At 38.9% G+C, this 26794-nt stretch overlaps 1 protein-coding gene, 1 long non-coding RNA gene and 1 pseudogene across 2 annotated transcripts; all 3 read left to right on the top strand.

The window, feature by feature from the left end:
• Window positions 1–518: 518 nt before the first annotated feature.
• Window positions 519–16455, top strand: LOC131299731 (small ribosomal subunit protein uS9m-like; annotated as a pseudogene).
• On the top strand, window positions 16361–21446 carry LOC131302129 (1-aminocyclopropane-1-carboxylate oxidase homolog 1-like). Its single transcript, XM_058328760.1, has 3 exons — window positions 16361–16962; window positions 17275–17548; window positions 20947–21446. The coding sequence occupies exons 1-3, from the start codon at window positions 16367–16369 to the stop codon at window positions 21193–21195; spliced, it is 1119 nt and encodes a 372-aa protein (XP_058184743.1). The 5' UTR covers window positions 16361–16366; the 3' UTR covers window positions 21196–21446.
• Window positions 21447–25790: 4344 nt separating this feature from the next.
• LOC131302128 (uncharacterized) lies at window positions 25791–26794 on the top strand. The gene is made up of 2 exons (XR_009191604.1): window positions 25791–26034; window positions 26591–26794. It is a non-coding gene; the product is annotated as an uncharacterized LOC131302128 (long non-coding RNA).

The following is a 26794-nucleotide window of genomic DNA, read 5'->3' as shown; positions in this document are numbered from 1 at the left end:
CTGCTTGCCTGTTAATGCCATAGATGCAACTGCGAGCTATAGCTCTTTGCTAATAGCATTTCTATTTGGGATATGATTTCATAGAAGTAGATAGGCCTATTTGGTGTGGTGCCTCGTTGATGAATATGAACAAAGGGGAGAGGCAGTACGAATTGCAGAAGCCATGAAGGTTATTTGCATATTTTATAAGTTCAGTTTCGCCTGATTTTCGATTGAGTGGGTGTTGAGGTCCTTAAGGGGTTAAAAATCCAAAATTTGTAACAAGCAACGGGTGAAGTAGGGAATCGCAGAAACATAATTTTCTCAATTTAGTGTCTGGGCAATTGTGGGTTTCAAAATATTTTTAACTGCGGAGCCGTGAATAGTTTGTTTACGGAACCAATCGCGAACGAAGGGTTTTAATAAAATTCGGACCGTCTAGAACACTTTTGGACAATCGTAATTGGTTGCTGCTGTAAATAATTTGTTAACGGCTGAGCCATGACCGTGAATAAGTTTCTCTCTTTTGATATCCATAAATGGAGGGGTATAATGATTGGGTTGCTGCCCAGCTAATGTCACGATATGTAAGTAATTGGGGCGGTTCCGGGGACCCCTAAAAAAATATCTAAAAAAATGTCCCAAAGTTTTCAATCAAATTTTGATAATCAAAGTCGTTCAATGTGTTTAAAATGTGTTTTTAAGGGTAATCGCGAAAAATCAGCTCAAAATATGATTGAGAAATGCTCGATCCAAATAGTTTTTCATAAAATAATATATATATATATATATATATATATATAAATTGTTTGGATCAAGCACTTTTCATTCATATTTTGAGTTGATTTTTCACAAGTACCATTAAAAACATGTTTTAAACATACTGAACAGTTTGGATCATCAAAATTTGATCTGAAACTATGAGATTGAGATTTGGGGTGTTTTTCAAGATGTTTTTTTAGGTATTCCGGAACCGCCCCAGTAATCCTAATATACTGGAGTAATTCCTAACGAACGAAAATCATAAAAATTTGAGTAAAAACTTAATTTGGTATTGTGTGTGTAAACTTAAACCCAAACATAAATATGCACAAATTTAAGTAAAAACTTCATTAATGGCAATATTATAAATTTGAAGGTGTGGAATTTGACTTCAAAAATTTAATTAAGAGTTTGAGTCTTAACCAATTTGGTATATGTTTGGGTAATGAGTGGAGGAGGGTTTGGATGATTTGCACTCAAATTTGAGTTTGAGTCAAGATTTGAGTAAGGAGTAGAGATGCTCAATTCTCCGTTCCAGAAAACCAAATAAATACTCCATATGTCATTTTTTAAGTGTCCTGCTTCGTAACTCTAAGTTATTAAGGAAACATCATCATTACACATTTCACATCAACTTTTATCTTCACTTTCCCTACTTACTCTAAAGGGACGGAGGGAGTATTTATTTTTTAAGAATGCAATATGGATCTTATTTGATAGATTGAGAACTTCTAAATGGTGAAAAAAAAATTAAAAATTTATTTTCTATTTATATTATTTTTGAGTTTAAAAATATGAAATAAACTGCTTATTTTTTTTGAGAATGTTTCTGGAACGGGGCACTCTGAGTTTTGTTCAGCCTCCGTTTAAGAGGGTGAATATTACCATTTTTTCTATTGGTTGAAATGATGTGGACCCCACTACAAAGTGATGTCATGCTTACTAAAAAAATGTATTGCATGATAAGTATCACATCACTTTATGGTGGGGTCCACATCATTTCAACCAATGAGAGAGAGAGTGAACAAAATTGCACTCCCTTCTCCTTCCCCACCCCCACCCCCACCCCCACCTCCCTACTCTCTCCTGTAGTATCTACGATGCTTAGTAGGCATGGAAATTGCACACACCCCACCTTGAACCCGCCCCGCCCCGAACAGGGTGGGGTTGTCACCTTATTTTCGGGTATAGGGTCGGGGTAAAATTTTTAAAACCCGGCTAGATTTGGGGTGGAAGTACCCCGCTTCTAAACCCGCCCCGAACCCGCCCCAACATTACCCGCCCCGAGTTGTATTTATATATAAAATTATACTTTTATTACTAATCTAATTATCATTATACTAATTTTTTTACCCTAATATTTTTATCATTTTACTAAAAAAACTTTCTAATCTTACCTTTATATTTCACCATTATACTATATTTTATAATTATTTCATTTTATGTTAATAATTTTTTTAATTTCTTACGGAGCGGGCGCGGATAAACCCGTTCCCCGATCGGAGCAAAAACAAGGTATCCAAAAAATACCCGATCAGGGTCGGGACCGCGTAATAATTTTTGAGTCGGGTCGGGGCATGCAAAAACCCGCCCCGCCCTTTTGCCATTCCTAATTTGCTCAGTTGCTTCAGACCCTTCTCCCCCCACCTCCATCTCCCTAACCCTAATCTCTTCCCCGAACCACTTCTCAACTCTCAACCCCCCAGTTTACGAACCCATCCCTAACTCCAATTTCCTCCTCTCCACCTCCCGATCTCTCTCCACCAATCGAAACAACAACAGCAACAATGGAAATGATCACCCCACACCAAGGATTGACTTATGGAATATTTCAATGGAGAATGAAGAAGAAGAATCCATGTTCAGAGAAGACGCCGGAGGAACTGTCGAGGGAATCTTCGGCGGGGATGGGAAACCGCCGGAGGCTGCGGAGTAGGAATCGTGGCTGGGATCTCCTGCGGCAGCGGATGGGGGTGACACAGAGGATGATATTTTCAAGGGGGTTGAGAAGGGGGTGGAGGGGGGTAAGAGCGAAGAGTGGGCGACGGGGGATGGGGCGTGGAGTTTGAAGGGAGAAGAGGATAAGGTCGACGACGTGTTCGGTATCGGGGATGATGACGTGTTTGGTTTCAGAGGGGATGAATTGGGTGGAACAGTGGAGATTGGGAAGAGTGAAGAAGAAAGGAAGCTTGAGGAGAAGGTTGAAGAGGAGAGGAGACCTAAGGACGAAGAGAAAGTGCTCTCTAATGTACTCAAAGGCAAGCTCCAGTTCTTCATCTGAAATGTGCTTTCTGATGAACTCATATGTGCAACAATGCCTTGATTCTCTCATTGCGACATTTCTACTAGTTCAGTGCTCTTCCATGCCCATTTGCTATAGGATTTTGGTAACTGCCTCTTTTATTAGCATCCTATATTGCTTCGCGTTTTCGTCAAATAATGTAGTTCAAGTTTGATTGGCAGTAGTTTGAAAGGATGTCTGTTCTTTTGGATACCATGGAACACGACACCCCTCCACAGAGCTCAATGAAAAAAAAGGGATTCATGTAGCCAACTCCAATTGATCGGCACTTAAGGCTCTGTTTGGATAAAGATGATTGGCTGACAGCTGACTAATAATAAGAGCAGCATCTTGGATTTTTAAACTTTATCTATGTCCAATCTTGCAATTGAATTGTTGCTTTGTGCTCGGATAGGAAGTATTGTAGTTTGGACAAATAGACATTACTCTTTAGAAATACTGCAAGCTCCAGTTCTTCTTCTTCTAACTGTAAGTTTTATTGTGCTTATCTTCTCCTTTAACTGCAAGTTTTATTGTGCTTATAGATGCTGTGATAGAAGATTCCATGCTGTATCCAAGTTTCGCTGCTTATATCATGTGTACAGGATCTGACTGCAGACATATTTGTCAAATTTGTGTGATTGCAGGTCCAAATCATGCATTTGGTGATCTAGTTGCAGCATCTGGTATCACAGAAGAAATGCTGGATAGTCTGATGGCGCTCAAGGATATGGATGGCGTTAAAGGATTGCCGCCTCTTACAGAAATAGAAGACATGCGCTATGAGAAAACTACACGAAAATCGACAAGAGCTGAAATAGAGAGCCAAAAACAGGAGGAAGTTGCCAAAGCAAGAGTGAGACAAGTAGATGAAAAAGGGAAGGCTTATGGAACAGGAAGACGGAAATGCAGCATAGCCCATGTTTGGATTCAACCTGGTGATGGTAGATTTGTAGTCAATGAGAAAGAGTTTGATGTCTATTTCCCAATGCTTGATCATCGTGTTGCTCTTCTGTGACCTTTTTCTGAGACTAAAACTTTGGGTCTGTGGAACATCGATTGTACTGTGAAAGGAGGTGGTGTCTCAGGTAAGCCCAACTCTTGTCCTATCATATCTTATGATTTGGTTAGCATCTTTATTTGGAAGATAGTAATTCTTGTAAAGGTAAAATAGTAAACTTTATGTTTCTTTATGGTTATGGCAAAAGAACCTCATACTATGATGCTTTTTTCCCCTTACCTTTATGTTCTACTTGCTTGGGGTATATAGTGGGAAGGAGATAAGGACATTTTAGGACAATATTGCTGCTATTCTGCACTGGTTTTCAGACTTGCACATGCTAAGCATGTCTATGACTTGCCCAATTACCTATTTTGTACAACGAATTGAACTAAATTTGTAGTTTACATATTTCTTGTGGGTTTCTTATGTGAGGATGAATGTTAGTTATGCTGAAGATGAGGGTTCAACCAAATGACATATGCTCGTCGAGTAAAGAAAATTGACGTCCAAAAATTGAATGTAGAAAGTGTAAAGATGTTCTGGGGGATTGGCTATCTGCATAATAACATCTTTTCTAGGTTTTTGAGTGCACTCATATCCTTGAAATGCTTAGTGTCTTGTTGCTCTTAATTCATCATCGTGTTCTCGTTGTAGCTCCATGCTAAATACAGGAGAACTCATCTTTCATCATGTGAATCCAACAAAGTATTGTTGCTCTTTCATCTTAAGATTTTCTTTGAGAAAAGGTTTAGAGGCTTATATTCTGATCGATAAAGTTGGTTTAAGAACAAGTTATTGTAGAAGTTGCAGTTGAAATACTTTAGGCATGTTATGCTTAGAAATGGCAACGGGGCGGGGCGGGTTTTGCTATACCCTGACCCGACACGAAAATTTAGCCCCGCCCAAAACTCCGATTGGGTAATGTATTGGTAACCCCCCTCTCCCTATTGGGTAGGTTTGCCCTGCCCGCCCCTATTTTTTTTCTATTGAGAAAATATGTTCTAGGCTCCAAAATAAGTGAGCACAAATAATAAAAGTTCCAAAATAACTATTACAACTTAACCAAATTCTACAATCTAAAAGCAAAATGGAAGAAATAGTTTAATATGTTATGTCATATGTGGTACTAGTTTAGTTGCAAGTGTTTTATATAGGAATAACAATAAATATTTTATGCGTAAAATAATTTTGGGGCGGGTTTGGGGCAGGTTAATGTCTACCCGAACCCAAGCGGGTTTTCTTCAGTTCTCCCCTGATACCCAAAAAAATATAACAAAAACCCAGGGGTGGGTTGTAATACCTGCATTTTGTATACAGCTTTACTGATAAATGAGTGTTTTGTTAGTAAGTTGACTAAATTTAAGATCAATAAAGCAAGTACCTGTAAAGACAATCGTTTGGGATAAAAATATATTGGCTTGCATGGGAAAATATAGGTGTTCATTTTGTAGGAGTGTGAGCATGTGAGCTGGCGCTAAGTGTTAATTATGTAGATATGTTTCTTGCTTTATGGGAAGAGACAAGGAAATATAAGAAACAAAAGGAAAAAGAACTAGACAAGGACAAGTGTCATGTTTCTAGATTTCTTTGATGAGTCGACTTTGTATTATAAAGAAGAGGCTAAGTGTTAATGTAGATATGTTTCTTGCTTTATGGGAAGAGACAAGGAAATATAAGAAACAAAAGTAAAAAGAACTAGACAAGGACAAGTGTCATGTTTCTAGATTTCTTTGATGAGTCAACTTTGTACTATAAAGAGGAGGAGAGGGTTAGAGAAAGGGGGGATTCTCTCACATTTGATTATGGAGGGGAAAGAAAGGAAAAAAAAAGGTGGGCGTTGAAGGGAAGTTTTGGTACACACAAAGGAAGGAAAATAACTTATAGAAGCGGGAAGCTAGTAGAGGGGAAAGGCGTGGGTAAGTAGAGAGAGGAGGGATCGAAGCTATACATGACAGATATGTTAGATTATGAATGAACGGTTTGGGGTTTGGTAATTTTGATGGGGTTTTAGTTAATATGATTTTAAGGTGTTAATCACCATATTTTGGTATTTGATTCAGTCTTAAGGATTATAATTGGCTTGATGATGGGTTGTTTTAATTAGTGGTGCTTGAGGAGCCGGGTTGCTACAATTGGTATCAGAGCATAAGAAATAGATCTTTTATGGGATTATGAGAGAGAGAGAGAGAGAGAGAGAGAGAGAGAGAGAGAGAGAGAGAGAGAGAGTGTGTGTGTGTGTAACAACCCGCTCTCGGATGATTGGCATAAACTGTCTTAAAGAAAGCTAAGCAACAACCTTAATAAGATTCATTCCATAAACGCAAGACAAAGTAGACTAAAGAGATTTCATCTGGCTTCCAAAATAAAATTTGCAAAGAGAACTATACAAGACGAGTTGCATCCACATATGATATGACAACTCTCCAAAAATTGATATCACAAAATGTACTATGCCAAAAGGACACCAAGTCGACCTGCATCCCAACTCCTACAGCCTGTCAGACCAGTAGTGGACCAAAACTCTACTTCAGTTACCTGAAAGGATTGTGAGTGTTACTACTTCATTCAAGCGGAAAGCATAAAACAATTTACACGAGCAAACATGGATCGAGTAATGCTTCTAATCATATTTAGCAAGAAACATACAGTTTTTCACAAACCATTAAGTAAGCAACAATATTTCAAGAAGCCAAAGGGTTGCTTCCCTCGCAACCAGGAGTTATGACGGTACCATGACCCTATGAACAGGGTACTTCCAACAATTTATACCCTGCAAACAGACAATTTATACCCTTCTTGTGTACATCAAGAAGAAAACAATTCCAACCAACAATACAGCTATGGCATGCTTTTGAAATAAAATCATGTTTCAAGCACTTGATCCATATCCACAACCGTCAAAATTTTCCAACATTTGCAGAAAGGTATAAGTTTATTTTTAGCTAGCCACTTCAATGAAAATAGCACACTCACCTTTGAGATTCAAAAGACAAAAGCAAAAAGCCTCCTTCTCAACCTTGAGGTGGAGACTCGTCCCCCGATCCTAGAATATGAATGACACTACACTTAGTATAATTCATACTCCAACTCATGTTAAAATGCTAGTAAAATGCATCAATAAGTCTAGCATATGATCTTATTTTTAATCTCCATCCTTAGTATGATACTGAATGAGACCAATACAATAAAAATGATGGATGATGTGTTTCAATGCTCCAAAGTTGATTCAATAAGGTTTGACACAAGAATTTCCAAGAATAAGGCTTAGTCCATGGCCAACGTGTACAGTTCTGACCGTATCCAATACATAATCATGAATTCTAAGAATTTCACTTAAACCGTTGAAAAGTTAACTTCTTCCTCTTCGAATCGACAGGTCATTCATCAAAAAATGGAGTTTGGGTAACCTTACTATGGCCTCGCGATTATAACTTAACATAATACTAAAACTGGTGCAGAGACAGATTTTAGGTCAACTTTAACAGAAAATCTGTTATTGCTCAGGCATAACCACAGCGCATGGGTTGCATCGTTGGAAAGCTCTATAAGTCTAGTTTTCAGCAAAGCAAGCGGAATGTGTTTTCGAGTCTCGAGCTAGGAGATATGACTGTTTTCCCAACTTGTGTCAGTGCAGTCAGCAATGCGAGTTTCACAGCAGCAGTTCGGTGTGTGATTTTTAACTTCTTCCGCTCTTTGAAATAAATTCTGAAAATTTTACCCAATAAACTAGACATGCATATCCATCTCCAGTAAAAATTTCAGAAAATTGCAAGGTAGGAAAATCAGAGAGAAAAATTCGCTAAGAACATGACAGATTTCAATCTTGCTCAAGCTCCAATTGACATATCCAAAGATGGACGAATTTGGTACAGTAAAATCCAATCTTCTATACCTAATTAGGACTTAAACTACATGAATATCCAGGTATATACATGTTTGATCAACACCCAAAACATAAATAGGTATAAGATAGGGTTACCTTCAATTAGTTTTCCCCAATTCCTCTTCCTCTTCTTCTTCTTCTTCTCTCTCTCTCTCTCTCTCTCTCTACGTTATACAAAGGTGGGACGGAGGAAACAATGAAATACCGTAGAAGGTTTATTAGGGAAGAAATATCCCATGAGGTTGGGTGCATGGGTTCAAAAGGGTAGAGGTGTCAAATGGGCAGTGCCGGCACGGCACGACACGGGCACAGCACGGGCACGGGGCAGCACGACACGTCACAGACACGGTATTGGCCTGGCACGGCATGACACAGCACGATTGTAGTGGGCCCGGGGCACGGCACGGGCACATAAGTGGGCGGCACAGCACGGGCACGGCACGAAAGTGGGCTTGGCATGGCACGACACGGGCACGGGCACGAAAAGTGGATAAGAACGGCACGGCACGGGCACGACATGGGCACGACACGAGGCACGGGAAAAAAAATTAAATAAGCCAAATGGCTTTTTTTTTAAAATTTTAAAAAAATTAAACAATTTCTATTCGGTAAAAAATATTTGTTTACCTTTTTTTAAAGGTAAACAACTAAGATATTTAATTTTTAAAAAAAAACAATTTATTAAAAAATCATGTTTTTAAAAAATTATTTTTTCACTTTTAAAAAACTATCAAATTTTATTCGGTAAAAATATTTGTTTTGTTTTTGTTAGTAAAATTAAATAGGCTTTGGACCTTTGGTTTGCAAATTTAACATTACAATACAAGATAACAAGTAAAATTAAAAAAACTTATCAAAATATTTATGGTGCAAGAGTAATTTAATATGAAAGGAAACGTGCAAAAGTCATATATATTATTTACCCCAAATCTAACAAGAAATAAAAAAAAAAAAAGTCAAACAAAAAAGAAAAAAAATACATAGTAGAAATAAGGGAAAAAATATATATAAATAAGGGTTAGCTGGACAGCCTGAACTAAGACAATAGGACCATTTGTAATATGTTATTTTTTTAATTGTTAAATTTTACTTCATTAAGACCAAGAATTTCTTTTTAATTAGGGGTTGTAATATGTTATTTTTTTAGTTGTTAAACTTTTTTGGCGTGCCATGGTATATGAAAATGCAGCGTCCATTGTTATTTTTCTCCTTTCATTGTGAATTGTCCTCGCTTTTTTCTCTTCTGCAAGTTATAGAGTGATTATGATATTCTGAGACCGAGTGTGAACCTTTGGCCTAGCATAATTCTCGTGCACTAACAGGAGCGTAAAACGGTAAAAGCTATTTTAAGAAAACACCTCAAACTATTCAAATGTGCGACAATAAGAATTGAAAGCGCAACTGCAGATTGATTGAGCCCTTTACCAAACTCGCTTGTATACTAACCTAAAAGTTATCTAAGATTTATTAAGTAGAAAGCTGGAAAAGCGAGGAAAAAGAGGGGACGTTCAAAGAAAAAGAAGGAAAAAGAAGGGGCAACCGAAGTTGAATAGCAACTTCGCTCTCTCTCTTTCTCAAACGCACACACTCATCCCTTGTTTTTTATGAGGATGCAGTGAATGCAAGGATTTCTCTATCCTTGCCCAATGTCGCTGAGTTTCCAATATGCCAAAAAACCAAATGTATACAATGGTTGCATGTCTGATGCAAGATTAGTTATGCCTTAAGTCAACCCACACATGTTAGGGCAAGACTAAAACGACATGACTTAAAACGGCCCGGCCCGGCCTGGCCCGATCCGACACGACACGATTAAGTAAATGGACCGGCACATCTTGACACGATTGAAAACGGCACAGCACGGCACGACATGATTTAAGAACATGGGCCGGCACGACACGATTTAAGAAAACGGACCGGCACGACACGACACGATTGAAAATGGCACGACACGACACGATTTAAGAAAATGGGCCGGCACGACACAACACGATTTCAGAAATGGGCCGGCACGGCACGGCAAGATTTAAGTAAACGGGCCAGCACGGCATGGCACGATTGACAAACGGCACGGCACGACACGACACGATTTAAGTAAATAAAGTAAACGGGCCGGCACGGGACGGCACGAAGCACGGTTAGCACGTAGTTAAACGGGCCGTGCCGTGCCATTTGACACCTCTACAAAAGGGTAATAACTCATCTTAACCCTTCATCCACCTACCAAGACCAATCCCTTTTAATTAACTTAATTAAACTCTCAAATTTAATCATGTATCGCTAAACAATTTATGAATGATATATGAACGATAACACAACACGTGTAACAATTAGTATGACCTATGCAACATAAAATTAAATGCCATATGCGATGCACGTGCATGCTCGGAACGGGTTTTACAGAGAGAGAGAGAGAGAGAGAGAGAGAGAGAGAGAGAGAGAGAGAGAGAGAGAGAGAGAGAATTGGGAATTACCGGACTAATATTTGGCAAGGGCTTAATACTCCTTGCTTTGGTCTTCATGTCCTCTTGAAATGAAAGACAGTGGACTGGTGCCTCGAATACTCAACATGAGAGTTGGGGTTCGAATTACCGGACTAATATTTGGTAAGGGCTTAATACTCCTTGCTTTCGTCTTCAAGTCCTCTTAAAATGAAAGACAGTGGACTGGTGCCTCGAATACTCAACATGTTTCTATTTATCAAGATTTGGTAAAGCTTTTGGGCACTTGATTAGGTGAGCTCTAGCTCCTTCCTTGGGTCATTTGGGATTGTGGTTGATTGTTGGAATTAAGTGTTAAGTGTTGAGTTTTGAGAACTGGGCTGAAAATATTCATGGTACTAATTATTTAGTAGCAGAATTTTGTATATGTTATTCAGTGCTAAAATATGCGGGAAACTGAAGCTTTGAGGTTGAAATCATCTTTGTTGATGCTGGAAAATGAAATTTGGGTTGCTGAAATTGTAAATGGGAGGCTGGAAATGAACGTCAATGTTGAAAATGGGTGCTTAAATGCAGGAATTTGGTGTTAGATGCTGGTACATGTACATGAGTGTTTGTATTTGCTCAACATATGAATCGAAGTGCTACAATATTTATTCACAGTTGCTGAAAGTAAAAATCAATTGCTATATTTTCTCGGAATTGGTGTTTCATGGTCTTTTTAAAGTCAAGGAATGAGTATAGAGCAAGTTCTTAGTTATGGTGTAGAAAATAGAACCAGATAAGGGTCGGGCCAGTAGTGGCGGGTTATGAAGATATGTGAGGTAATGGTCAGTACTTTTTATTAGTTGAAATGTCTTGATTATGTTTTGGTGAGTTATGAATCAGATATGAGGGAACCAAGGACATTGAAGAGTGGAAAATATTATTGGTTCAATCCGTATGCGCAAGAGGTGCACATGTTTCTCTTTAGCATCAGAAAGAAGAAAAGAGAGGAATGTAAAATTCGCTGCACTTTAATTTTAGATTTCAATGGTTTTGTTGTAATATGAAAATACGAATTATCAAGGAACTGTGGCATGATTCCAGGATAGTTTGAGTTTGTGACATATATATGGGTTCATTATGATGCTATAAATTTGGTATGAACTTGTGGTATGTTTTATGACTTAGTAATCATTGGTGATGTACTATGAAGCACGGGTACTTCAGAAATGTCGCCGTACCGGGTACGGGTACGGGTACGGCGCCGGTATGGCAAAAACGTACCGGGTACGGCATGGGTACGGCAAAATTTGATCGGGTACTTTTGATAATTTTGGGTACGGCAAGGGTACGGCATGGGTATGTTTTAGCCCAAAATGATTTTTTTTTCAAAATTTCAGGGATTTTTTTGTAAATAATTATAAAATATGGGCTTATTGTGTAATTTTTTTGTCTTTTATATACACATACACGTTTACTGAGTCACTGAGAGAGGCAGCGGTCTAGGGCTCCAAATCGGAACAGAAGACGTAAGTTCTCTCTCTTTTATATACACATACACGTTTACACTGAGTCAATGTTTGTAAGTACTGTTGGTATGTAAGGAACAAGGAACTCGTCTAGCTTTGATCTAGGCACGTTGAACTTGATGTATGAACTTCGAACTTTTATCTATCTTACATTTTGTTGGTAAAATGGGTTTATATTTCATTTAAAGCAATAAAAAATAGAAAAAATTATATATCTATTCGCCGTACCCCCGCCGTACCCGTACCCTACTTTTTTGGGGTTTTGCCGTTTCCTGTACCGCGTACCGGTACCCGTGCTCCATAGGTGATGTATTTCACCTTACGTAATTAGTGGCATGAAATTTGGCCTTAGTGCCATGGTATATATATAGCCTTAGTGGCGTGGCTGGTGTGGTATTATTTTTTGTGCCTTAGCCTTTGTGGCGGGGAATTTATGCATTAGTATTGCTTTTATGACGTGGATTTATGCCGGTATGAGCTTTTGTGACAAGAATTCTATGTGTATGGAGTTTGCCTATGTGGCATGAAATTAGAAAAATGTATATTATTGCTAAAGTAGGCTACATTGTATATGTTTGTTTACACTTGTGTTGTTTATGTACACCATAAGTGGGAGGATAGATGCATAATGAAATTGGGAGATGCAAGCGTATCAGTGGTGATACGTGGAATTCTTATTGTTGGCTATCAGGTTATGTTGTTAATACATAACGTTGGGATAAAAGGGAAACGAGACAGGAAAATGTTGATTTCATTTAGTGTGCAGCTAAAGCAAGTAGATTTTGCCGCTAAGCTATGAAGCACGGGTACTTCAGAAATGTCGTGCCGTACCCGTACCGGGTAAGGGTACGGCGCCGGTACGGCAAAAACGTACCGGGTACGGCAAAATTTGATCGGGTACTTTTGATAATTTTGGGTACGGCATGGGTACGGCAAGGGTACGGCATGGGTACGTTTTAGCCCAAAATGATTTTTTTTTCAAAATTTCAGGGATTTTTTTGTAAATAATTATAAAATATGGGCTTATTGTGTAATTTTTTTGTCTTTTATATACACATACACGTTTACTGAGTCACTGAAAGAGGCAGCGGTCTAGGGCTCCAAATTGGAACAAAAGACGTAAGTTCTCTCTCTTTTATATACACATACACGTTTACACTGAGTCAATGTTTGTAAGTACTGTTGGTATGTAAGGAACAAGAAACTCGTCTAGCTTTGATCTAGGCACGTTGAACTTGATGTATGAACTTCGAACTTTTATCTATCTTACATTTTGTTGGTAAAATGGGTTTATATTTCATTTAAAGCAATAAAAAATAGAAAAAAATTATATATCTATTCACCGTACCCCCGCCGTACCCGTACCCTACTTTTTTGGGGTTTTGCCGTTTCCCGTACCCGTACCGCGTACCGGTACCCGTGCTCCATAGCCGCTAAGTGTGCTAATTAAGTCGACGTCGAGAATAAATTTCGAGGATGAAATTTTTAGAAGGAGGGATATTGTAAAACCCGCGTTTTGTATACATGCTTTATTGACAAATGAGTGTTTTGTTAGTAATTAAGTTGACTAAATTTAAGTTCAATGAAGCAAGTACCTGTAAAGACAGTCGTTTGGGATAAAAATGTAGCTTGCATGGGAAAATATAGGTGTTAATGTTGTAGGATTGTGAGCACTTAAGTTGGTGCTAAGCGTTAATGTAGATATGTTTCTGCCTTTATGGGAAGAGACAAGGAAATATAAGAAACATAAGGCAAAAGAACTAATTTCTTTAGTGTGTCAACTTTGTACTATAAAAAAGAGGATAGGGTTATAGAAAGGGGGAATTCTTTCACGTCTGATTATGGAGGGGAAGTTTTGGTAGACACAAAGGAAGGAAAATGAAGAATAAAAGCGGGTAGCTGGTAGAGGGGAAAGACATGGGTAAGTAGAGAGAGGAAGGGTGGGGTGGATGTTATACATGACAAATATGTCGGATTATAAATGAACAGTTTGGAGTTTGGTAATTTTGGTGGGGGTTTTAGTTGATATAATTTTAAGTTGTTAATCACCATATTTTGGTATTTGATTCAGTCTTAAGGATTACAATTGGCTTGAGGGTGTGTTGTTTTAATTAGTGGTACTTGAGGAGCCGGGTTGTTACAGGGGCAGGTTGAATTGCCATCCCTAGTTATGCTGTTCTCTTTTGTTTATTGCATTTCAACTTTCTGGCTTTTCTTGAGATTATTTCTTAAATTGGAAAACTATATCTGCGTGGAACAGGTCAAGTTGGGGCAATTCAATTAGGGATCAGCAGAGCCTTGCAAAACTGGGAACCAGATCTACGTCCACCTCTCAGATCAGGTACAACTTATGCAAGCATGGTTATTACCATTATTTCCCTTTTCTCTTCAGTTTCAGCAATATGCTTTTCCTGGTTATAGGGTTGGGAAAAGCAATATGGGGTAATATTGCTTGGCCGTTGGCTGAGTTTGTCCACAAATACTTCCATAAACTGATAGACAATATGTGCTACTCTCATACTAATAATCTCTAGATACAGGTGCAGATTTTTGTGCATTTATGTGTATATTTCGTCCTCTGATTTCACACTGACCATCCTACTCTATCTTCCACCAGCTAGTTTCCTGACAAGGGATCCTAGAGTTGTGGAAAGGAAAAAATCAGGACAAGCAAAAGCCAGAAAGAGCTTCCAGTGGGTCAAGCGTTGATCGATGGTTGGAAGATCTTATTCGGACAGTTTTGATCGACGCATTGTGACATTGCCTGCTCGTAGTTAGGTGTTGATATCCTATCAGATAACATGTTATCTCTCTTGTAGTGTAGCCTGTAAGCCAGAGTTCTTGCCGATATTATGCATGCCAATGAAGACTTCGTTTCCTAAAGTATGAGATCACTCGAGCTATTTTGGGCAAGAAAATTTCCCTACCGGATGAGCTTTTCGCTCTATTTGATGCCTTGAAGAAGTAGATTTTTGTCGTAGCTTATACTGTAACTTGCTTTGTTTGACGTTGGCATAAACCGGGAATCTTGACATAAAACTTCCGCTCCATAACTTGCTTTCTTACTAGATGCCACACCTGGACACTCTTTCAGCCAAGGTTGCTTTGTGACATAAAAAGTTGCGGTGTTATAGGAATATCAATTGGATAATAATCGCTTCCTTTCTTCAACATGGTTTATTTCTATTTTTGCTTTATCCGCCAAAGCTATGCTCGGAGGCTGCTTGCTAAGTTTTGTAGTTCATATTTCAGCTTAACCTTCAGATTTGCAGCATGTGATGTCGATTGAGATCCGCTGGTTTGGCTGGTCCTGGGTAGAGTCACTTGGGCCACCCAGCCTTTCTCCACCAGTCATATGACTGTAGGGGAGAGTGGTGGGGAAAGAGGTTGGGATGCCAAATGACTGCTCGGGGAGCATTGAATATAGAATCTCTCTCTCGCTCTCTCTGTTCACACTCGATTTTCTCTAATGCACCATTTTAGGACCCAGAAAAGCCATAAATAAGATGATATATGTTATTCCCAGCTATTTACCTTTGGTATACTAAACTTAGAATGGTGTACAATGTTAGTTCCAGCAACTACCCTATGCTATTGTTAATTATGGCTAATCTCTGCAATTCCTGCACATCTGGAGACATTTTATCCATGTTTTTTGCTCGTCGTCTTCAAATTCAAAAGTACAGCTTAGGTCTCTCATCAAGAGCTATACATCTCCCTACCTCTTGCTTCATATTTAGAATGTACAGCTAATCAGTTCTTAGTTCATGAAAGGCATGAACCAGCAAAACCATTCTCTTTGCCACTCATAGCTTCATCTCTATCAACAACTCCGGCAAAACCGACCGCATAAAAAAAACCATATCCCTAAACCCCCTTTCCCTTGCCACCTATGAATACCCCCAACAACCCATTATTCCTCATTCCACAACCATTTCCCTCCCTTTCTTTCTTTCTTTGTCTCCCTCCCTCCCTCCCTTCTCTTCATCCCGCTCCCCAAACTTCTCGAAAATGGCTTCCCCCTAAACATTGGCTCTTGCCATTGTCCTCACTCACCACCCTCCTCAAGGGGCTAAACATGATCGATTCCTGCTAGAGGTGGGACCTGCATTGGCATAAAATGAAGTGAACTTGGTAATGTCCTTTAATCCTACTATAATCAACAATTTTTTTAAAGTTTCAAAACTCAGCTCGAAAAAGCTAACACTCAAAACAGATTAAATTAAAATTTATTACTAAATTGAGATCGATTCGTTCCATAAACAACTTATAAGAGCCGTAACTGAATGGTCCATTGACTTAAGTGTGCTGTGCTGGAGGGCTGGGGCTGGATAGGACCTGAATTCTCGAGAAAACACTCCTCCTGCTTGTATAAATTTTGCAACACATATCTTATCTCAAACAGTAGAATTTTTACCCAAACTCTCCACATTTTTTCTCTATCTCCTCCAAAACCACCGCAACTCCTCCACGATCAACCCCATCCAAACAGACCAACCAACCATGTCCTCCTCATCTCTCACCCTCACCTCCGACCCCCACCACCCCCACCAAGACTACGACCGTCTCAAAGAAGTCAAACAATTCGACGACTCCAAGCTCGGCGTCAAAGGCCTCCTCGACTCCGGCCTCGCCTCTTCCTCCTCCATCCCCCTCATCTTCCACCACCCGCCCGACTCCCAACCCGGCCCCATACCCCATACCCGACCCACCCACACCCACCACTCAATCCCCATCGTCGACTTCTCCGCCCCCAAACCCATCCTCACCGACCAAATCACCCGCGCCGCCTCCACCGTCGGATTCTTCCAAATCACCAACCACGGCATCCCCCTCCACGTCATCCAACGCACCCTCGCCGCCGTCAAGTCCTTCAACGAACTCCCGGCGGAGATCAAGACGGCCCACTACCACCGCGAGGTGGGCCGCGGCGTGACGTTCTCCACCAACGTCGACCTCTACCAATCGAAAGCCGCCAGCTGGCGCGACACGCTCCAGATGAGGGTTTCCCCTGTCCCTCCGAACCCTAGCGACATTCCCGAGGTTGTTCGAGAGGAGTTGTTGGAGTGGAACGAGGAGGTGGAGAGGATAGGAAAGAGGTTTGTTTTTCTTCTAGACGAATACGATATTTTACAAGTTAGGATCCTAGGTTGAGAAATTGAAAATTTTGAATTAAGTACTTACACATATTCTCAATTTCTCAATTGAGCTGATTTTGAACAGAACCACTTGAAAGAAAAAATATTTTGAAGTTATCAAACAGATCGGATCATTTATTTGTGTGGGATCCGTGGTGGCATACGTACGCCACCACACTATCAGTTAGTTTTTTGAAACGAGGTCGTTGGTAACACGACCTAAATACTACATATGCTTAATTTATAGTACAGTATTGTTTTGTTTTTTTGAAGGGTGCTGGGGTTTCTGTCGGAGGGGTTGGGGGTTGAGGAGGGGAGGCTGAAGGAGATGACGTGTCTGGAGGGGAGGACGATGGTGGCGCATTACTATCCGTATTGCCCGCGGCCTGACTTGACGTACGGGCTGACGTCGCATACGGATCCGGGGGTGGTGACGGTGCTGGTGCAGAACGAGGTGAGGGGGTTGCAGGTGAAGGTTGGGGAGGAGTGGGTGGATGTGGAGCCGGTGGAGGGTGCGGTGGTTATCAACATTGGGGATATTCTTCAGGTATGCCCGTTTCCAAACAGGACATTGTTTTGTGTGTTTTGGTTTATATAGTACATTTTTTAGTCGTATACTAAGTCAATCAGTGGCAGAGCCACCGTAGGGCCACCGGAGCACAACCCCCACTGCCCTTTTGTTTTTAATAGTTTCAGTTTAAATTGAATCAAATAGCTGTTGTTTTTATATAGTTCAGCCAATTCGCTCAAATACGCACTTACAAAGGATATGTTGTTCAATAACTAGAAAATGGGTGAGCATTGTCTACTTTATTTGGGATTCACACTAGGTCACACTTCAAAAGTCAAAGCCATTTTTAATGTCTTACCCTTTTGATCATTTTTAGGAAAAATATCTCAATTAGATATCCACAACTGCTTAATCAAATTGGAGTAATTTTTGGTTTAAATTCTGGACCTAAATTTTAAAGCAAGATATTCGATCAAATAATGTCAGAATAAGAATGACTTGAATTGACGAAAACAAGACGCCCAAAATGAATGCTTCTTATCCTCGAAGTCAGTAAAATTCCGGCGTGAACTTTATGAAAAATGAGTAATGTTCACTTGTATGGACAGCAGAGTAGTGGTCACCCACTATTTGGGTGAGTGAATGAAATATTCTTCAAAACTTGCAAACTCCCATTCATTTCTCATGATATAGCATGCAAGCCACCGTCGCATCACCAACAACCATTAATTTGTTGGTTGGTGGGTTCAGAGGTTGGCTTTCATCGGAGGTTTTTGTTTGTAGTGCCCCACAGATCCACATTCCTGGCTACGCCACTGCAAGTCTATAAGTTAAAGTGTGTGAGCGTGAAAAACATCTCTCGAGAACATTCCATATTAGTATATTACAATATGTAGGGGTTCGGTTAATCGGGATCTGGACTGTGGTAGGGCTTTGTTCCTTCCTCCGTCGCTCCGTGCTCCGTTCGCCTGACCTGCAGCAAGTCACTAGGGCTGGTGGCAGTCCAGGGACCCTCTGATGATCAAGTTAGATCTAGGAAAGATAGTGTAGGTCTAGGGTTAAGGTAGAATGACATACCTCTTTAGGTTAGAGTCCCTTTGCTTTTATAGACCTCGCTTTACTTGGTCTCCAAGCAAGCGTGTGGAAGGTACGCTCTGGTAACTGCCTCGGGTGATGTCACATGTGACGTACGGGATAAGGCGGTTACGGAGCACATGGCTAGGTCACGCCTCAAAGATTATTCTCTTGGCGTAACCATCTGGGGTCCAGTCATAATGACACCTTCCTGGACATGGCCACAGGATCCCCGAGACAGGCCCGCTCCCGAGCCATCCTGATACGACGGAGCCTAGCTCGGTGCTGCTCACCGAGCAATACACCGAGGGGGCTGTAGGACGCTCCGGACCTTTCGCCCATTGCCGGTTTGGGGGACCTGCTTGATTGTGCCCGGTGGCTTGTGTCTCGGTGAATTCTCTGAGCCCCATTTCCGGGGCCACTACACAATAAGTTCATAAGAGCGATAATTTTGTAAGAACGAGGATTGAAAGCGAGAGTGTAGTATTCTGCCAGAGGATTATGTGACCTAACTCATATTTGCATATTGTTTGGGCACCTTTTTATTAGGTAAAGTTCCAAGGATATGGATTATTCGCATTGAGTGACTTGAGCATTTGAATGTTTGGTTTGGAATTTGAGGAATCTGTTTCAGAAACCTAATTTGGACATGTTAACACTAGGCACCTTCTCATAAAACTACTCAATCGAAGCTCTATTTTATAGTCTTATGGTTATGTAGTTTAGGATTTGTGTTGTTTCAGGTATGGAATTTCTTTTGGATAGGTCAAACTAAGAGCATCTCAATGGCAAGTAATGAAAGAGCATCCGGTGGCTTTGCATCTGTTCGCAATGCTAGACCTATTGTTTTGGCATGCTTGACTAGCCAAAATGTTATAATTGACAATCCTAATCCAATGGTTCAAGTTTCATTCATCTTATTTCATTCCTCTATAGTTTTTTGAATATCACCAAAATTGATGCTCTCGACAAAACTCAATGGAGAAATGAAATCATGTAGCCGAATCCGATTGATTGGAACTTACGGTTCGATTTGGTTTGGTTTGTTATATTTTGTTCACACAATCCAGGACTATAAGTCTGTGGGCCTCATTAAGAAAGAGGTAGAGAGAATTGGCTTGCCTAATTTTGGCAATTGCCAAAAGTCTTGCAAGAGATATACTAGACCCTCTGAGAGCCAGCCCTTTGTTGAACTCCTGTCACCCTTTGAGAAAATCACCCTTTGATTTTGAGAAAATGTCTCAAGCAATGAGCCATTTTGACTGCCATGTTTTGGCAAGATAATTCTCTTACCTCTTTTATTATGCGAAATGACATTTTTATTTAATTGTGTGACGAAAGCATTAGACATAACATTAGCACCATTGGAACATAATTGCCAGATTCAATCATTTTCCTGATTGTAGCAAAATGTGGGTTTAGCATTGCCAAAATGGTAAAACCATTGGAAATGCTTGAATTAAAACTGTTTCAAGGAAAATTATTGGAATGTTTTATTTTTTTATAATTTTTTTGGGGGAAGTTAAAACCAGTGGAGATGCTTAAAATTGTCAATTGTTTTTCACCTATCAAGAACAGTTGTCAATATGACATTTGACATCTTGTTTGCAATGATTAGTTTATATTGTGTCGTACGACCAATTAGCTTTTGTCTTTTCACTTACAAATTATCTATTTGAACAAAAGAAGTAAAATTTCTATAGGTAGAATTAGGCTTTGTTGACATTTATTTTTCAAGGGGAAAAACTTTGTTGACTTGAATAGTCTTTTTTGCTATGGTGACTAGGTAGTTTGTATGTGGTATTTAGCTTTCTTTCTAGCATTGAACCGTGGAACCAAAACATTCTATTTTTCTCGTTTTGGTTTTGGTTCGGTTCCTAATATTTTGGTTCGGTGACGGTTCTCATAAGTAGTGTAATCAGAGTCTTTCTTATCTACCTGATAGCTGGAGTGAGAAAGATATGATTCAGAAAAAAGTGCGTGTGTGGTTATGATTGTTGTTGATATGATTTTGGTTTGTGGTCTCTTCCAATTTTCTGAATGAAAAATGGGTGAGAGTCATTGGAAATTAGAATAGTGTTCTGAAGAAAGCCTATTCTAGAGAAAGTTGCTTGGAAGAATAACTTGTGTAGCGATACTGAGATTCCTTTTTTTAAAAAAAGAAAAAAGCATGTGTAAGCTTTGAAGATAGTTAACAGTATTATGCATGATTCCAAACAAAGCCTAATATTTTGTTTGTGCTTTCTTCTCTCGTCAATTATGGTTGTGTGTTTTTGCTTCACCTCTTTCGTATCAGAGAGTATTTCCTGTTTTCTTTCTGGAACTAATTTCCCGGGTTTCCTAACCATCTTTTTTTGCAGATCATCTCAAATGATGAGTACAAAAGTGTGGAGCATCGAGTTTTGGCCAACCCCCTTCAAGAGCCTCGTGTTTCAGTTGCAGTTTTCTGCAACCCAAGCAACAGAGATGGACTGTTTGGGCCATTGCCAGAGCTAGTGTTGCAGGAGAAACCAGCTCGTTATCGTCAATTTACGCTCTCAGACTATTTGCAAAGGTTCTTCAAGAAAGAGTTGGATGGAAAGACATTGACCAATTACTATAGACTATGAAATAACTCACCGAGCCAACATTGTTTGAACACCACTTCGCCTATCTATACACATAAACACAACAGAGCCAACATTGTATGAACACCACTCCATTATCCATATATGTTTATCAAGGGTTAACACTTGACTGAATAATTAGGGAAATAAATTTGTGTACATGATGTGTTACCGATTTTATGCCCTGCCAAATTTGTTCTCCTGTCAAACATATTATGTTAGATTGGAAATGAAAGTTTAGGAAGCTGTATATATATGAGCTTCTGTGTTCTCTGCCACACTGGAGGGAGGGGGGCACCTTGATGAACTGCAATGGCCTCCTGTCCCCCAACTCAATAAGTGGAAACATTATCCCCATTGAAAACACAAAGCAAAGGTTTTGCCCCTGCTTTTCAGCTAATGTTTTTGTTTTGGGGTTTTCTTCAGACCTTTTTTATTTTTTTTTGAATTGGTTTTCTACAGACTTGCTGATTTTCTCAGATTCTTCTACTCTGGAGGATCTCAAATTTTTTTTTTTTTTGGAAAGACCAAATTTTGAAAACAATGACGTAATTGACAAGCCCAGAAGAGGAACTGTTGCTGGGGCATGCGCCCCGGCCCTCGATTTTCATTTGTCTTTGGTTTTTGTTGTTTTCCTTCTATTGAGAAGGAATTTTTATCAAGTTCGTGTTAGGAGTTAGGCATGGATAATGAATCTCAATCTTTCTCGTGATTCCCAAGAGCTTAATAGAGATATGCAGAAGAGCAAGTTGAACATTTGGTTCCACTTCTCCAAGTTGGAGACAAAAGTTTCATTTCACAATAAAAAATACATTTTGAATATGGGAGAAGAAACATAATAGTATTTACACATAAAACATCAAATTAAAATTAAAGTTATTACATTTTATTCGTGCACTCTATAATAAATTATGGTCCCCAAAATTCTCAAATACTAGTCCACCACTGCTTGTCTATTCAAAACACCAACTAATTAACACCACACAATGTACAAACAAATTAAATTTCCTGATGATTTCTACAATTCACTAACAGCATCTCCAAGAGAGGTAGCAACCCAGTTATATATAGTTGCAGAGACATGTTAAGTTGTCAACAAAAGTCACTCTTCGAGAAGTAGCAAACATGCTACATCATATTTTGGTGTGGCTTGAAGAGTGACAATCTCTTCACAAATTGTCACGTCATTCAATAGTACTCTTCACAAATTGTCACATTTGTACATTAAAATGATTCTTTAGGCTACATCAACTATCACGTGCTTATTTTTCTATTTATGAAAGAAATTGAGAAATGATAATGTAAAAGAACCGATTTTTTATCAAATCGAACCAAAATTATTTTGATTATAAGTAGCTATACACGAATAATTATCAATAATATTCAAAATTAGGTATATACAAAAGAAAATTTTTAAAATTCGGACACTTGGGGAGCTGGGGCCGGGGCCCCCCCCGGGCCCCAACATAGCTCCTCCCCGGTCTCCAAACCTCTCCCGCTCATACTCCCAATGATTGGGGACTAAATGAGTTATGTTGTTGTTGTTGTTGTTGTAATGCAACATGGATAAAAGCCACCCCAATGAATGGTTTCGACAGTAACATGTTGAGAGATTTGTGCTCGCGATTAGGCTTAGTAGACATTAGTTTGTCTCTTTGTGCCTGTTGTTTATCCTTAGTTTTCCGGATTAACATTTTTTCCTTATCTCTGTATTTGGAAGGAAATCATATAGATGCCATATGCCTTTTGTGAACGAAGGTTTCTTTGTCGGATAAAATAAAAAATTTGACTATCTTGCTACTAATGATTTGGCTATAATCTGTTGGTCTTGTAGGCTTTCCGCTGTTCAATTGTTTTTCCCAGATGAATTCAAGTATTGGGCTTTGGCCTTTGGGTAAGTAGTCCATGAACTTTTGATTTACTGTGCTTATCATCTTTCTTGTAAATCACATACTCCGTAACAAAAAACCCTGACATGCCAAATATATGACACCGGACATCACAATCTGGCCTAGTGTTAGGAATGGAGCCAGGGAGGGCCAGTAGGGACGGTCGCCCCTGCAAGAAGAAAAAAAAAACTATACTTATTATATATAAAATAAAATTTTCCTATCAAAGTATCGAGGCTCGCCCCCCTCTAGTATTTAGGGAAAAATTAAAATCAAATGGTAGTAAGTAGTTAGTAATCTTTGAAATACAAGGATATCAACGTTAATTTCTAAACACTACGGGTTAAATATAACAAAACATAAAATTTGAGGGTTAACATTGTGAGTACTCAATTATTTAACTTCCAGTTGTACCCACAAAAATCCTCAATCGTTAAGAGAGTTTCACACATTTTCTTCCCTCTGCCTAAAAAATCTCCATGGCACACTAGACCTTTCTCTCTCTCTCTCTCTCTCTCTCTCTCTCTCTCTCTCTCTCTCTCTCTGCACAAGAATCTCACATCGTCAACACTTGAAGGCATTTTCGAGAAAATAAGAACCTAAGAGAAGAGATTTCGGGAATCCTAAGTAATCTTGGTGAAGTCTAAGTCTATGAAATGTGTGAATACTAGACTCTGCAACAGGATGAGGGATAAACTTTTAACAAATTTCTAAATCACTTACATGGAGAAGGATATTGCGAAAATGTTTGATTCCGATCAATTCTATCATTGATGCTTTTAATGACATAAAAGAGCACCGAGTGCAATTGAAAATGCTTTGTTTTACTAGATAAGCTGAGGTAAGTCGTTAATACTTTTGCAATATGTTAATTTATAAAAAGCATAATTAAGTATGGAGTGTTGCTGTTTTGTATACATTTTTTAGTTTTAATGTATTCACGTTATGCACGTTTCATTTTATGTTTTTGTCTTGCATACATGATCGCCCTGTGTAATGAAATTCCTAGCTCCGTCCCTGCTAGGGCTCCAATAGGTGTGATATTTGTTGACAGCCTTTTTGCATGATGTCTTCTTGGTTTATAAGTTCTGGTTAACAGCTAGAAAGCTTACAAGGAGTGGGTATTTCACTTTATACTTTGATAGCAAAATGAAAAAGGTTGAATAAGATCTTTTTAGTTGATCAATTTGAAGTCGACTAATTCGATGTCTAAGCTTCTTTTTTTTTTTCATTTTTTTTGTGGACTAAAACGTTTTACTAATCTTTTAAAGCGAGTTGAGATAACTAAAGCAAAATTTAGTGAGGAGGGATTTTTTTGTTGTTTTTTTTCAAAAAGAGCATTCTTGTAGTACTTGTGAGTCGTGAACAAAGAAATGATTTTTTTTGGCATTATTAGTTAGGACTATAAGATACTAGTGATTGTCCGTACCTACGGCACTATGCACTCCGTAGTGTCATAGGCACGGGCATTTTTGTAATATATTTTTATTTTTTTATGCTAACGCCAGAAGCCGAGCAGTGGGTAAAAAGAACCGATGGTATTTTTGTAATATATTTGTAAGAGTGTGAGAGTTTTCTTAAGAGAAATTGGAGAGCACACATCAGCCTTTGGATCAAATGGATCTCAGCCCTTCTTTCAACTTGTGTTTGTGTGGTCCTCATACCCTTGTGTTTTATTAGGTAGATAGGAGGAAACTAATCTGACACGTATATTAGTGTTGTAAATTTGTTTATTATAATTCCACTTTAACACTGTTATGTTTATGCACACAATATAGGGACTAATTTGTTTACTACACCCTAACAAACTGCTTTTTGTTCCAATCAGGCAAAAAAGTTACTTAAATATTGCAACCTCATGTTTCTACATCATCCCAATATGGGGACTAATTGAAATAATAAGCCTCCCAATATCGATCCTCTATCATTCAAAAATTCACCATTCCCACGCCCTACATATATCCTCTAAACCTGAGACCAAAAATGAGGGCCAATAGATGCACCTCTCATCAAGGCTTCCGCCTTTGCTCCATCCTAATGCACTATCGCGGGATCACTACTGTCGACGTCCTCCTATTCCGCCTTGCCACCGCCAGGACCTCAGAAAAACCTCATCTACATACGTCCATGAGTTTTCCATATGCGGTGCCGGAGCTACCTGTAATACCCCGACTTTTAAAAATACAAATAAGATGATAAAAAGGGTAAAAATAAATTAGTAAGCAGTTAACATTTAGCGAATTATTTACCGTTAGGATTTAGGAAATATATATGACTTGAAGCTTATTAAAATTTTCATTTCCTATGTATGTTTTTAGATATTGTCCCAAATGGCACATCGTGTCGTCAAATCTAAGGCACGAGTCGATCATGAGACGTAACGTTGTGAGGTTTAAGAAGAAAAATCCGGAGAAAGAATATTCTAGGTATCCCTAGATTTTATCCTAAGCATCAAAAGAATATTCTCGGCATTAAACCCTAGATTTTATTATTGTAAGAATATTCTCGGCATCTAACCCTTAGATTTTTATTATTCTAGGAATATACTTGGGTATAATTCTAGATATCCTAGATATTCCAAGGATATTCTTGGCACGAAAGAATAATCCCAAGATTATTCTAGTTAGGATAAGATCAAGGAAAGAATATGCTTGGTTTGTACCCTAACCCAATTAGTATAAATAGCTAACCCCTCTTCCATATCAACACACACCTCAAACAACACACACCACCACTAGCAAATAAATAAATAGAGAGAGAGAGAGAGAGAGAGAGAGAGAGAGAGAGAGAGAGAGAGAGAGAGAGAGAGAGAGAGAGACAGAGAGAGAGAGAGCGAGAGAGAGAGAGAGAGAGAGAGAGAGAGAGAGAGAGAGAGAGAGAGAGAGAGAGAGAGAATTTCCAAGAGGGCTAGTACGATCCAATAGATCTTACGATTAATTTCGGAATCAAAGAGGTGAGTTATGAATTATCCCTGTTACATGAATTTTTGTAAAGTTTATGTTTTTAAATTATGGTTATGGGAATTTAACAATAAAGTTCTTTTGTAGCAAATATACCATGAAATTATGATATTTTGAACAGTTTATGGAAAAATTAATGTATTATCGATACATCCGAACGATGTCCTTGAATCAAGGGGACGTTAAAGATACTAGTCGGAATGGTGTTATAAGGACGGAATGGAAAAGGGGGCACAGCCAGGTGTCCAACTGAATTCATCATGTTATGTTGGGGGTCGCTCTCTCATTACAGGCGGTAATCGTTGGATGGTATATCGTATTATGTTTACAGCATGTTATGTTATATACGAACTTGTTTATGATGTTGGTTATAGTTTAAGCCATAAAAAACTGAAGTTATGATTTTGGTTACAGTTCAAGCCATGAAAAATTGAAGTTATGGTTCCTGTTTCTCTTTGATAAAAAGAATTCCATGGTAGCTCATGTAACTCTGATAATTCATAATCTCACACAAGCAGTGGCTTATGTTATTGAAATCTTTCTTTTCAGGTAATCAGGATTAGAGAGACGGGCCGAGTATTAATATTATTATGCTGGTGATATGGTTATGTAATGAATAAAAGAAGAGTGTAGCCTATGTTGATATTAGCATAATGAATAAATCACTCTAAGTGATCGTTGATTATTAAAGAAAGCTTCTGTAAATGTCATGATTATTTCTTTTAATAAAGAGTTAATAGAGGCTTTTGGTGA

This window comes from Rhododendron vialii, chromosome 9a (genome assembly GCF_030253575.1).
Source record: "Rhododendron vialii isolate Sample 1 chromosome 9a, ASM3025357v1".
Classification (NCBI taxonomy): Eukaryota; Viridiplantae; Streptophyta; class Magnoliopsida; order Ericales; family Ericaceae; genus Rhododendron; species Rhododendron vialii.
This window is presented reverse-complemented; position numbering and strand designations above follow the sequence as displayed.

Coding starts and splice junctions, on each gene's coding strand:
- LOC131302129 (XM_058328760.1), top strand. CDS start 16,367: ATGTCCTCCTCATCTCTCACCCTCACCTCCGACCCCCACCACCCCCAC. Junction 16,963..17,274: donor GTGGAGAGGATAGGAAAGAG/GTTTGTTTTTCT, acceptor GTTTTTTTGAAG/GGTGCTGGGGTTTCTGTCGG. Junction 17,549..20,946: donor ACATTGGGGATATTCTTCAG/GTATGCCCGTTT, acceptor CTTTTTTTGCAG/ATCATCTCAAATGATGAGTA.